The sequence below is a fragment of the Camellia sinensis genome, chromosome 1 (genome assembly GCF_055761805.1).
Source record: "Camellia sinensis isolate YWXY chromosome 1, ASM5576180v1, whole genome shotgun sequence".
Classification (NCBI taxonomy): Eukaryota; Viridiplantae; Streptophyta; class Magnoliopsida; order Ericales; family Theaceae; genus Camellia; species Camellia sinensis.
This window is the reverse complement of record NC_138961.1, coordinates 131,858,565-131,871,204: the sequence shown is the minus strand read 5'-3', so window position 1 is coordinate 131,871,204 and position 12,640 is coordinate 131,858,565. Positions and strand designations below refer to the sequence as shown.

At 37.4% G+C, this 12,640-nt stretch overlaps 1 protein-coding gene across 2 annotated transcripts in view; it reads right to left on the bottom strand.

Moving 5' to 3' along the window:
• Positions 1-12,205, bottom strand: part of SS1 (glycogen/starch synthase, ADP-glucose type) — a 38,764-nt gene extending 26,559 nt beyond the window's left edge. The window contains exon 1 of one of the 2 annotated variants that reach the window (XM_028262815.2): positions 11,751-12,205. In XM_028262815.2, the coding sequence (XP_028118616.2) occupies positions 11,751-12,066 (316 nt within the window). In that variant the 5' untranslated portion in view covers positions 12,067-12,205. The remainder of the gene's footprint in view (positions 1-11,750) is intronic. The other variant, XM_082884421.1, reaches the window with a different exon arrangement.
• Between the last annotated feature and the right edge of the window lie 435 nt (positions 12,206-12,640).

The following is a 12,640-nucleotide window of genomic DNA, read 5'->3' as shown; positions in this document are numbered from 1 at the left end:
GAGTACGAATGGAAATTTGTATTGTGCAGGAAAGTATGAGAATGGAAACACAAAAATCTATGCTAAATTTGGGGACTACTTGATACAAATATGGAAAGATGACAACTATCCATTAACATCCCCCCCTCAAACAAACCAACTTGAGTTTGGAAACCAAATCATGAAATTGGCCAAGTGGGTGAGCTTTGGTGAAGATGCATGTAATATGGTCAGCAAAAAAAATAAGCAGGCATCCCTTGAGTAACATGTTGATGCATAAAATGACAATCGATCATAACATTCTTGGTGCGGTCGTAAAAGACATCGTTGTAAGAATAAAGAGCAGTAGCAACTAAAGGATCATCACCCATATCCTTAAGTAACTATCGAAGCCAAAGAAGTTCTTGAGTAATGTCAGCAATGGCACGATATTCAATTTTGTACTAGATCGACCTACTAGAATTTTCTTTTTGCTACCCCAAGAGATAGGTGAATTCCCCAACAAGGAACAAAAGTCTATAGTAGAACAACAATCAGCAGGATCTTTAGCCCTGAATAGGCCCTTAACTCAAGTGTAGAGTGAGAGAACTAAAAGACCGTGAAATAGTCCTTGACTTAGCGAAGAATGTGAAGTACTACAGCATAATAAGTAGACTGAGGAGTAGATAAGAATTGACTGACAAGATGCACCAATGTTTTAAAAAGCGCGCCTCGGTGCGAGGCGAGGCGAGGCGCAGGGCTGGCGCTTGAAGTAGACGAAGTGAGGCGCATTGTGAGAAGCGCACGTAAAGCGCTGAGGTGCGCGCCTTTCTCCGAGGCTCAAAGCGCACGCTTCGTGCGCTTCGGATAGGACTGACCTGTTTTGTGTTTGTGTACCAGCCACATAGGATTAAAACTCTTATACAAATCAGTTGGTGAGCCTCTTCGAATCAACAAAGCCCTAAATCTGTTACGACCAAAATTTCGAATCGAGAAAGCCCTTAATCTGTTGCAACCAAGATTTGAGCTTCGACATCGACGTGAGCTTCAGGTTCGTCTCTTTTGTTTCTTCTTCTCTCTTCTCTTCTTCTTCTTCGTCTCTGTTTTTCCTTCTTCTTCTCTCTCTATTTTTCGTTTCTTCTTCTCTCTTCTTCTTCTTCTTCTTCTTCTCTGTTTTTCACTTTTTCTCCTCCTCTTCTTTCGTCTATCTTCTCTTCTCTTCACTGGTATCTAATTCAATTTTTTTTTTTTATTCTTTCTTCTTCATTTTTTCATTCTTCCCTTCTCTAGTCTCTGTTTTTTTCTTGCCTTTTCTTATTCTGTAAAAAAAAAAAAAAAAAAAGGATCAACCAGTAACTTGATGAGTCAAATGTTGAGTGCTGAAAGTGGAAGAAAAGATCTAGCATGGAAGTATTCAACAATGGTAAATCCCAGAAACCTAAGTAAGTTCAAATGCAATTTTTGTAGAAAAGAGATGAATGGGGGTGTCTGTTGAGTTAAGCAACATCTTGTTGGAGGGTATAGGAATGTGACTAAATATGTTAGATGCCCAACTGAGGTTAGAGATGAGATTTCTGAGTTTATGGCTAAAAAAAAGCAAGTTAAGGAGCAAATCAACTTGATGCCTGATTTTGATGATATGGTTGATGAAGAAGATTTTGAGGATGAGGATGATCTTGTAGAACTCTCTCAGCATGGTAAAAGGTCTATTCCTACTCAAGGCTCTACTCAAAGAACCAGCTCTGGTTCTGTTCAATCCAAACTTAAAAGGCCTAGGAAGATAAGGCCTATGGATTGTTTCTTCACACCTGATCTAGATGTGGTGGCGCAAAAACAAAAAGGCAAGGGGAAGCAAAGTAAAATTTATGAAAAATGATTCCTATAGGAAAGAGTTAATGCAACGGGCGTATGTTAGAATTGCAAGATGGATGTATGACTCTAGGATTCCTTTCAATGCAATAAATTATGACAATTTTGGGCCAATGATTGAAGCCATCGGGCAATTTGGTCCTGGTTTGAAACCACCAACTTACCACATGATACGAGTTCCTTACCTCAAAAAAGAAGTGGATCATGTTAACAAATTGATGAAGGAACATAGAGACGATTGGCCAAAGTATGGATGTTCTATAATGTGCCATGGTTGGACAGATAAGAGAAATAGGACTTGGCTTAATTTCTTGGTGAATTGTTCAAGAGGCACCATGTTTATTGAATCCATTGATACATCTAGTTACTCAAAGGATGGAAATAAGATGTTTAATTTGCTTGATAAGTTTGTGAAGAAAATTAGAGAAGCTAATGTGATCCAAGTCGTCACAGATAGTGCGGCAGCAAATGTGTTAGCAGGTAAAAATCTTTAGAAAAACTTATTATGTTATTAGTTCGCAACATAAATCATTTTGTTTCATATCATTAATTTTGTGTTTTGGTTATTACTTCTAATAGGGAAGTTTTTGGAGGCAAAGAGACTCCACTTGTATTGGACGCCTTGTGCAGCCCATTGCTTGGATTTGATGTTGGAAGATATCTTCAAATTATCCAATTTTAAAAAGACATTTGAAAGGGCAATTGGGATATATGGTTACATTTATAACCAACCATCTTTGTTGAATATGATGAGGCGCTTTACACAGTTGAAGGAGTTAGTTAAGCCTGCCAAAACTAGGTTTGCAACAGCTTTCTTAACTTTACAAAGGGTTTATCAACAAAGGAACAATTTGAGGAAGATGTTCACTTCAGAGGAGTGGACCAAAAGCAAATGGGCGAAGGAGCCATAGGGTAAGAAGACAGCTCAAATACTACTAACGCCTTCATTTTGGAACCATTGTCACCTTGCCCTCTAATTTTCATGTCCTCTTGTTGATGTACTAAGAAAGGTTGATGGTGAAGAAAAGCCTCCGATGGGTTACATTTATGAGACTATGAATAGGGCTAAGGAAGCTATTGCAAATAGCTTCAATGGAAATGAAGAGAAGTACAAAGATGTGTTTCAAATCATTGACCAAAGGTGGAATATTCAATTGCATCGCCCTTTACATGCAGGTGGGTTTTATTTAAATCCAGAATTTTTTTACAAAGATCCAAGGGCCGCAAAGGACAAAGAAATTGTATCAAGCCTATATCAATGTATATCAAGGTTGATCCCAACACTAGAGGTCCAAGATAAAATTACTGCAGACTTGAAAAAATATGAAAATGCTGAAGGACTTTTTGGAATACCTATGGCAATTAGACAAAGAACTACAAGGGTACCAGGTGATCTATGTTCATCCACAAAATTAAGTTAGTAGTCAATTCCTTATAGTTTAATTATTTGTGAAGTATTAACTAAAAATCATTTACAGCTGATTGGTGGAGTTCTTATGGTCATGATGCTCCTGAGTTGCAACAATTTGCCATCAAAGTTCTTAGTCTTACTTGTAGTTCATCTGGTTGTGAGCAGAATTGGAGTGTGTTTGAACATGTGAGTATCCGTTGTCAAATTTGGAGTGAAAATCCTAAGTAATTTGTGATTAGATCAAGATTAAAATATTCCAAATCCCAATTATTCAAAACACGCAATCTAAATCATCAAGCACTTACGAACGTGATTTAGATTGTTGTTTTTCTGAATAAAAAATAAAACGACACAAACGATTTTTACGTTAAAAAAACCACAATTGAAGAACCTTCAATTGTAATCAAAAACCACGGGCGAAACGCCACTAATCAATCCACTACTGAAGAAAGAAAGATTACAAAGATAATACGCAAATTACCCAACTCAGTCAATTTGTCTTCACACCTTCCGTAACTCTTTCACCACGCCTTCGTCTCGGAACTGATTGATCTGAAGTTGAATCCACAACTTCGTTTGTCGAATAAACGACTACGTACAGAATCAAACTCCTTCGAAACTATACGTTTGAATCTTCGGAATCCACCGAAGAGAACTCTCTTGAATTTAAAGTAACAAACTCCTTAATGTATGTCTCTTAGATCATGAGTGAAGAACTCTCTGAAAACGTCAAGGAAAACTCACCAAAAAAACTCAGAAGAAAACTTCAAACAAAACCCTAAAAAACCTTTAACAAGATCTAGGAGAAGTAATCCTAAAACAGACCCAACATGCGAATTTATAGAACCTGAGATCGCATGGTCCACTCGAGCGTGGGATTTCCCGCTCGAGCGGAGACTGCATATTCCGTGATTCATAAAAGGCCCATGCTCGAGCGGAAGTTTCCACGCTCGAGCGTCGAATCACACCATCCAGTATATTTGCAGGCTTGACAGAGATGCTATGAGGGTCCAATCCCCGCTCGAGCGTCACTTTCCCCGCTCGAGCGGGAAGACAAAAACTAGAAAATCTGGGAAACTCTAAATAATTACAACCTTGGTTTTGTACCATGGAATTTGACAACAAAGGGTCCTAACAATCTCCCCCTTTGTCAAATCCCGAACAAAACCATTCTAAAACAAGTTTCCTAACAAAAATCACTAAACCAATACAACGATGAGCCAACACTAACACCATGAAAATCTGAAATCCAAGCTTTTGATCAATTACCCTGAAAAAAAAAACCGCCACACAAACCAACCAAAAATATGTGGAACTGGATTAAATAACAAAAGATAAGTCCATCCATAAACAAAACATTATCCAAATATATTATCCATCCAAAACATATGACAATCCAACTGTACCAAAGAAGGATGGATTGTAGTAAAAACAACTGTACCATGTACCAGTACCATGTACACCAACAAGATATACCAAAAACTGTACCACCAAGACCACTCCCCCTTTTTGTCCGGGAGGGAACAAAAGAAAGAGAAACAAAACAAAAGAGCAAAGATCAAAGATCAAGGAGCCGGAGGCGGAGACTGCATCTGAAGCAAGGTCAAGATCTGAGCCAGCTAGGATGAAGACTGTGCCACAGAATCCTCAATCTGCTGGGAAGAAGCCTCCAAGGCACTGAAATGGGTATCGGTAGTGGTCTCAAGATCGGTGAGTCTGGCCTCAAATATATCCAGCCGCTCCTCAAGATGGTTAAACCGGGAACCAACAGAGCGCTCGAAGGACTGAAGCTGACCACGGACTGTACGAACTGGAGGATGCTGCTCCCCCTCACCAATATCTCCGCCAACAGCAGCAGCAGCATCATACTCAGCCTCTTCGGTCATGGCGGCAGCATCACTGGTACCTGCAGTAGAACGACCTGAACCAGAAGAAACCCCCCGAATATGAGACTGACTCTGGGAAACAGTCTTCTTGGTGAAAGGCCGGGAAGGAGAGGCAAACTCATCCTCATCGAAAGCAGGGACCTCAAATTTGGCAAGAAACCGGTTGATGAGACAGCCATAGAGTAAGCCAAGATTGTTGCGCTCAAAAGCAGCAACCATCTTTTGAATGATAAGGGTGGCAAGATCGATAGGGAGGTTTTGGGCGATACACTGAAGAACAAAGCCTTGATCCTGGTTAATCTCCGAGCTGTGGGTGGTAACAATGATATTGGCACACACAATTAAGTTGAGTAACCTAAATTGTGGGAGAAGTTCATTCTGTTTTATCAGGGAACCGGAAGGCCAAGAACGAGGAAAACCACAAAGGGTCTGAGCAACCTCATCAAAATCACACGTGGGGCGCACTGAAAAAGGGTAAAAGATAGGATATCGCTCACTAATCCCTAAAATCTCGCAGATAATAGCAGTGGTAACAGTGATTTCCCTAAAATCTCCCAAGATACGACGGTCGAAACCAATTAATGCAGAAGCACCTTCTGAATAGCTTCGGCAAACTTGACAATGGCTACACTCTCTCTAACAAGAACCAAAGAAGGGGCTAGCAAAAGAAGATAGGAACAATTTTCTTTGGTGTAAAATAAGCATCTCCAACTTTTTATCTCAAAACACCATCTCCATTTTTCATTAAAAATCTCTCTCAAATTCTTCTTTCAAGAAGGAGGGGAAATGCCTTCATTTATACAAGTAGAGGAATCCCTAGCCATGAAGGCTATACATCAATAGGGCCATCAAATGCCATTAACCAAGGTCATCAACTCTAGCCATTAGGGCTAGAGTTACAAAGTTTTAAAACCTATGGCCACTAATATGATCATCAACTCCATCATCAAAAGATGAGAGTTATAAAGGTCTAAACCTCCCATGTGCTTAATATATACAAATAAATATGTATATAATGATGTTTGAATAAACCAACAGATGGGTCACAAAATAGATACTAATGTTGGGTCACAACCTAATCAAAACCCAATTCTCAAACACAAGCACAAGCTAAGCCCAACACAACATAGCTTAGCCCAAGCTTAAGATTAAGTCCAAGTCTAAGTCCAAGACCAAACCCAACACATGCACAAGCACATGCACAAGCACAAGTCTAGGCCCAATCCAAACTAAGACTAAGTCTAAATCTAAGCCCAACTTTATTGATGCTCACTTTATGAGACAATTCTCATTCACAACTCAATGGTTTCAGCTCATTATTTTTATATTGTAATCTTCTCACTTAAGAGAACACAAAACCACTCAGACCCACCTCAACCGGCGGTTGAGTCCCACTTTAATTTCGAATTAAAGTTGCCAAAAATCCATTATTTTCCAACAATACATTGGGTTGTAGAGGAATGGATACAATCTTTCTATCAATGAGTCCAACCTGTAATAGGAGATCGGAAGCATACTTGCCTTGGGATAGATAGCAGCCATCAGAATCAATGGATGTAATTTTGCTATCAATGAGTCCAGAGTGCGTGGGCCACGTGGGAGAAGGCTGGAAGTGCATATGGAATGAAGGACAGTTGGACCTCATGCTCGAACCTTCTAGTGGAACATGCAGGTTCTTTCCTAACACGGTGGAATCCATTGACTCATATGAACGAGACAAAGCCTCTGATATTAAAGAAAAAATTGGTTGGAGCACTAATATGATTCAGTAGTGCTTGGGTTTGAAAGATAATGAGGTAGAGCCAGTGGAGCAGGAAACAAAAAACTACTGGTGAGGATCACAGAGCCATGGCTTTGATACCATGACAGAATTACATGAGAAAGAGAAAGCTATGAGAGAAGGATTGTATAGTATAGTATATTCAATCTATGTGTTGTACAATGAGCAGAAATACTCATATATACCAAAGGAGTCTTGTAGAGTGAGAATAGAAATATGTGTTATGCAAGAAAGTGTGAGAATAGAAATATAAAAAGCTAGGCTAAACTTTGGGACTTTTTGATACAAATATGAAAACATGACATTGACAACTATACATTAACAGATTGTGTCACATTCATCATTTAATATTGTGGGACCATAAACTAGGACAATATTTATTTTGCCCACCTTTGGATAAGAAGATTTTTTTTTTTTTTTTTTCGTTTTTTTGTGTCAAGCCTTAGAATAAGAAGAGTTTATTATGTTGCTAGGTATTTTGAAGATGTTTTGTATGGTTAGAAAAAACTGGAGGCATTTACACACAAGTCCTAATTTATTAACTTATACTCCATTAAGTCCTAACTAAGATTTTTTGGACCTTTAAGTCCCATTAAATTTTTAATAGTCGAAATTGCCCTTCAAACAATGATTGTTCATCATTTATGATTATCTATAAAAGAACATAATGATTTGACATTTATTTTGATTTTCAACACTTTAAAACATCAACTTTCAAATTAAAAAAACTAAAAAAAAAAAACTAATGTTTTATTTTTTGAAAAAAATTGAATTATTGTTGTGCAAAATTGAAAATTGTGTTTATAAAGGAGCATGATGATGGAACATTGAAGTACAAAACTGGAAAAAAAACAAAACAAAACAAAACAAAACAAAAACAAAAACTTTAAAAATCAACAAACTATAATGTTTTCAGTTTTAAAACTGGAAAAAAAAAAAAAAAAAAAAAAAAAAAAAAAAAAAACTGATAATGTTCTCGGTTTTATTGGATAGTTGAATCAAACCAATAAGTAGAAGGGCAAAAACGTTTAATCTCATGCTCTGTTTTTTTTCATCAATTAATAAAACAATTATATGAAACATTACTTTGCAAAATTAATAATGTTCTTAGTTTTAAAAATTAAGAAAAACTGATAATATTCTCAATTTTACTAAATAGGACTTATTGGTTCAAAAAATCTTAGATAGGACTCAAAAAACTATGATAGTACAAATTTGGAGTCCTGAAAAAATTGACTACTAAGTAAGAGAGCTAGTGTTTACAGGGCCTTTCACAGAGCTAGTTTAATTTTCATAGGGTGCAAGGGCCTTGTGATTCCTTGCTTTTGTATAAATTTTCGTTTTTAATTATTTATTTACTTATTTATTTAAACATGACTTTATTTTTATTTTTTCAATTGGTGTACAAGAATATGTATTTATGTATTTAATATGGGGCCTTGGACAGTAATGAGGCCTAAAGCATAAGCCGCCCTAAGTAACTCTATGCTATGGTGACCAATATACACGAGACACCCCTTAGTAGAAATTAACTTTTGAAACTGCAACCTATACTTTTAGGCCATGTTGTTTGGGCAGACATGGTCTTGAGATTGGACTAATAATCCAACAAAATACATAATCTGATGTTTGTCTCAAAAAATTAAGGTCTGGACTTATAGTCCATTCGGACATAGTATCTCTAATATGGGGGATTATTGAATCCAAAGACGGGGGCAGGTTACAAAATGGAGGACTAAGAAGAGGTTCAAACTAATTAGTTAAATTACAAAATTGATAAGATTTTATTAATCCCTCCTCTTAATCTTGAGTCAATCCAAACTTGAGATAAGATATACAAACTAAAGGGATTGACAAACCCAGGACTAACAGTACTAAGAATACTAATCTCATCTAATCCAGTCCATCCATACAAGTATGGGCTTACATTTCTGGCATAGTTATACTACTAATTTCAATACCACAGTACTTTTAAAAAATAAAAATAAATAAAAATAGGCTGCTAGGAATATAATGTTATCATCCTCACATGAATTGAAAGAAGTACCACCACTTGAATCCTTTAGAAGGTGGCCCAACAATAATAAGGGCTGAACCCTAAGACCCACAAAAACTTTTGTATAGTACAATCCTCATTAATCTTATAGCATCATCAACATTGTCAAACAAAGAGACACAAATATATAATACAATATAATTTTATTCTATTATATAAGCATACATAGTATTAAAACCTTTCTTTTCTAAGAATACCCTTCGCATCCAATACATATCACACTCCTTATGGATCATCAGGTGAGAAAGAAAAAAAATGATTATGGTCTCTTGTCTAGGACAGAAAAGAAAGAAATAATTGCGTTTTCTCACTATCATGTTTGGATGGTTAGAAAAGTAAATCATGTGAGAGAGATATGAGTGGGATTTCTTTTTATTCCTTTTGTATTTTAAGAGGCAATATTGGTATTATAAATATTTTACAAACAATTAATTTGGAGTACTGTTAATAGCACTTCATTTTTTCCTTTGGACCCCCATTTCTTTGGCCCCCTGCCCACCCATCAAAATGCCTCCCCACTTCTTTTTCTCTTAAGCCCCACCTTTATCCCAAATATGCCTTTTTTCTTTGGAACCCCCACCCACCCACTCTTCTTCTAGTAGCCCCTCATCAACGGCAGCATTCCATCACTGACAACCTCACCATCTCTGACGCCAGCCCTCTCTACACCTTTCCCGTCCCTCGCCTCCTCGGACTTCACCTCCCTACCTTTAGCCCACCTTTTTGGTATAAATTTATTGTTGGTTGTTTTAAAGTATGGTTATTTTGAATTTTGTTCATTAATATAGACCTTATGAACCTTTGTTCTATCTAAGTAGTGTTCGGCACTGGACTATGGAAATATGATTATTTTCCGAAAACCTTTTTGCCAAACTTTTGATCCATGCTCAGAGCTGTTTGGCCGAACAAACCCATTTTGTTCAGCAATTGTTTAGTTTGGTTAGGCCATGCTTGTTACTGCCTCTAATTCGGTTGGAGTTTACCAATTTTTTTATATATGTTGGAGTTCAGTATCGAACAAATGTCAAACTTTTTTTTTTTTTTGGGGAAACTTACCACTACAAAACGAACCTTCTCCGAGCTGTGAATCTCATCCAAGTTGTGAACATCCTCTGAGCTAACGATGTCATGCTCCATTCATCACATTGTATTGGGATTGCCAAATTTTAATCTAAATCTAGTTGAAAAAGGCTTCACTTATGTAAATTGGATTTAGCCAGAAAAGGGGCTGGGGATGTTGAGAGTTGGGGTAAAATTCTAATACAAAAAATTTAAAATGGTAGGGGTCCAAAAAAAAAAGGTAGGGTGCTATTAGCAGCCCTCTTAATTTGTTTCTACCAAATCTCATCACTTTTAGTGAGAAATGATATAGGCTTAGCAAGAGAGTACTCTTTCTCACAATTTCTCATTCATTCTCACCATTTCTCACCCAACTTATAACCCAAACATGATAAAAGAGTTCTCTTTCTCATCATTTCTCGTTAATTCTTCTCACTTGTTAGGTTTTTATTTTTGGCAATCCTATTTGACAACACTCTTTTCAATTATACTTGTTTTTGCACTTTTATTTTAGTGAGGTTATGAGATTACTAGATGCGAATCCAACCCGAATCGTGTTGTACAGAGAAGTTTGTGGTGTTTAATTCTTTCAAGATTGTCACTTCGCTGACTATGACGAAGATCGAGCTGCCCAGTCAGCTCGTGAGGGTCCAGGGGGCAACGCCCCTTGACGGGTCCGAGGCAGCACCCAGGCGGGGTCGAAGGGCAACGCCTCCGAAGCAAAATGGAAAATTGCCTTCGAAGTTGTTTGTCCGCTCGAGCGAACATTACTCCGCTCGAGCGGAGAATCCTTGGTTCTAGAAGTTTGATCGCCTGCAAAAATACTGCGATATATTTTTTCCCGCTCGAGCGTCCATTTTGGCGCTCAAGCGGAGATCGCGGGACAGTTTTCTATAAATACGTGTTTCAATCCAAATCTAGGGGAACGCCTCCAGATCTTCTTCTTGGGTTCTAGGGTTTATATCTAGGGGCTATTTTGCTAGTTTTCTTTGATATTTCATTGAGTATTCAACTCATGGTTTAAGGAGAATACATCAAAGGATTGTTTGTTCATTCTATACAAAAGAAAGAGTTGTTCTTCGGTGGATTATGAAGAATTCGAGCCTGAAGCTTTGGTGAATTCTGGAGTGGCTCGTCGTCATGACAATTCCGAGGTGAAAACGGAGTTGGAAGAGGCACATAAGGGTTGGTTCAATTCGGGCGTGGATTCACTAGGTAATTGAGAGTATACATGTATAATTCATTTATATCTTCTTAGTGGATTGTTCTGTGACTGTTGCCCGTAGTTTTTTTATCACAATTGGAGGTGCTCCAATTGTGATTTTTCCACGTTACAATCGTTGTGTCTATTTGTCTTGATTGTTTGATTGGGATTGTTTTATTGCTTAAAATTGATACATAATCACAGATCAATATCTAACGGATTTCTAGATTTTTTATCACCAAATCAGCCCATCCAAATACTGAGCCCTCTCTCTTTTTTTTTTTTTTTTTTTGGTCATTCGTTAAACTGCCCCAAACTGCTAAACATTATCCTCATTTATCAAACCGTGTCTCAATTGTCAAATCCAAAAATTTTAATGTAAAATTATAATAGCATTATTGAGTTTGCATAACACACTACTGATTCAGTGAACAGCGAGTGTAGAAGATGGCATTAAAAAAAAAAAAACTAATCCAGAAGTAGAACACAAGGAAAAGTAATCGGAATTTGAAGAAATATGAACATACCAGATGGCGGAATCAAGTGAAACCCAACAACAGAGACAGAATCATCCCTCTCTGCACCCAACAGAAGGCCCTTCTCCGCCTTATCTTCCATAGTTGGAGACCCATCTTGTGAGCTTCGAAACCCACCCTTTTCCCCACCTGAAACTGATCTTCCAAGTGTCAGAGACCCAAGATTGCTTCTTTTCTGCCTCCACAAGGTGGAAACAACACCCATTTGCCTGAATACACCCGGTTTCAGAGTAATCTCTGTTCTTGTTGTTGAGTTTAGAAACGATTTGCAGGGGAGTGGAGGAGAGGGAACTCCCAGAGTCTCCATGTGTAGAGAGAGAGAGAGAGAGAGAGAGAGAGGAGAGAGACCCAAACAGGGACGTAAGGGATCGTGAATTGGTACAAAAAGAAGAAAAAATCTGGAAAAGAAAAGTGAGGGGTAGAGAGAGTTCCAAAGGAACCAAAAGAAGATATTGAGAGAGAGAGATCTCTTAATTAAAGCGCGAAACTCGAAAATGGATCGAAAACGACGTAGTTTTGTTCGAGCAGATATATATTAGCAGTTGACACTTGGTGCGAAAACGACCGCTAACAACATGGTTGTGCGCGTCCGAATAAAGACTGGTTTGGGATATAGTTTGGTTTTTTTATTTTTTTTATTATTATTTTGATTTAGGATTAAAAAGTTTCGTTTAAAATAATTTTTTTTATTTTTTAAACTTTTAGAAAAGAAAAAATAAAATAATTGTGATTTAAATATGATATTTTATTATATTTGGTTAAAATAAATTATTTTTTTCTATATGACTATTTTAGTCCAAATGGACATCCAAACGGGGCGTAACTAACTTGAGTAACCAAGCCAGGACGCCTATGAAACAAATATTAAGAGGTTATTTGGG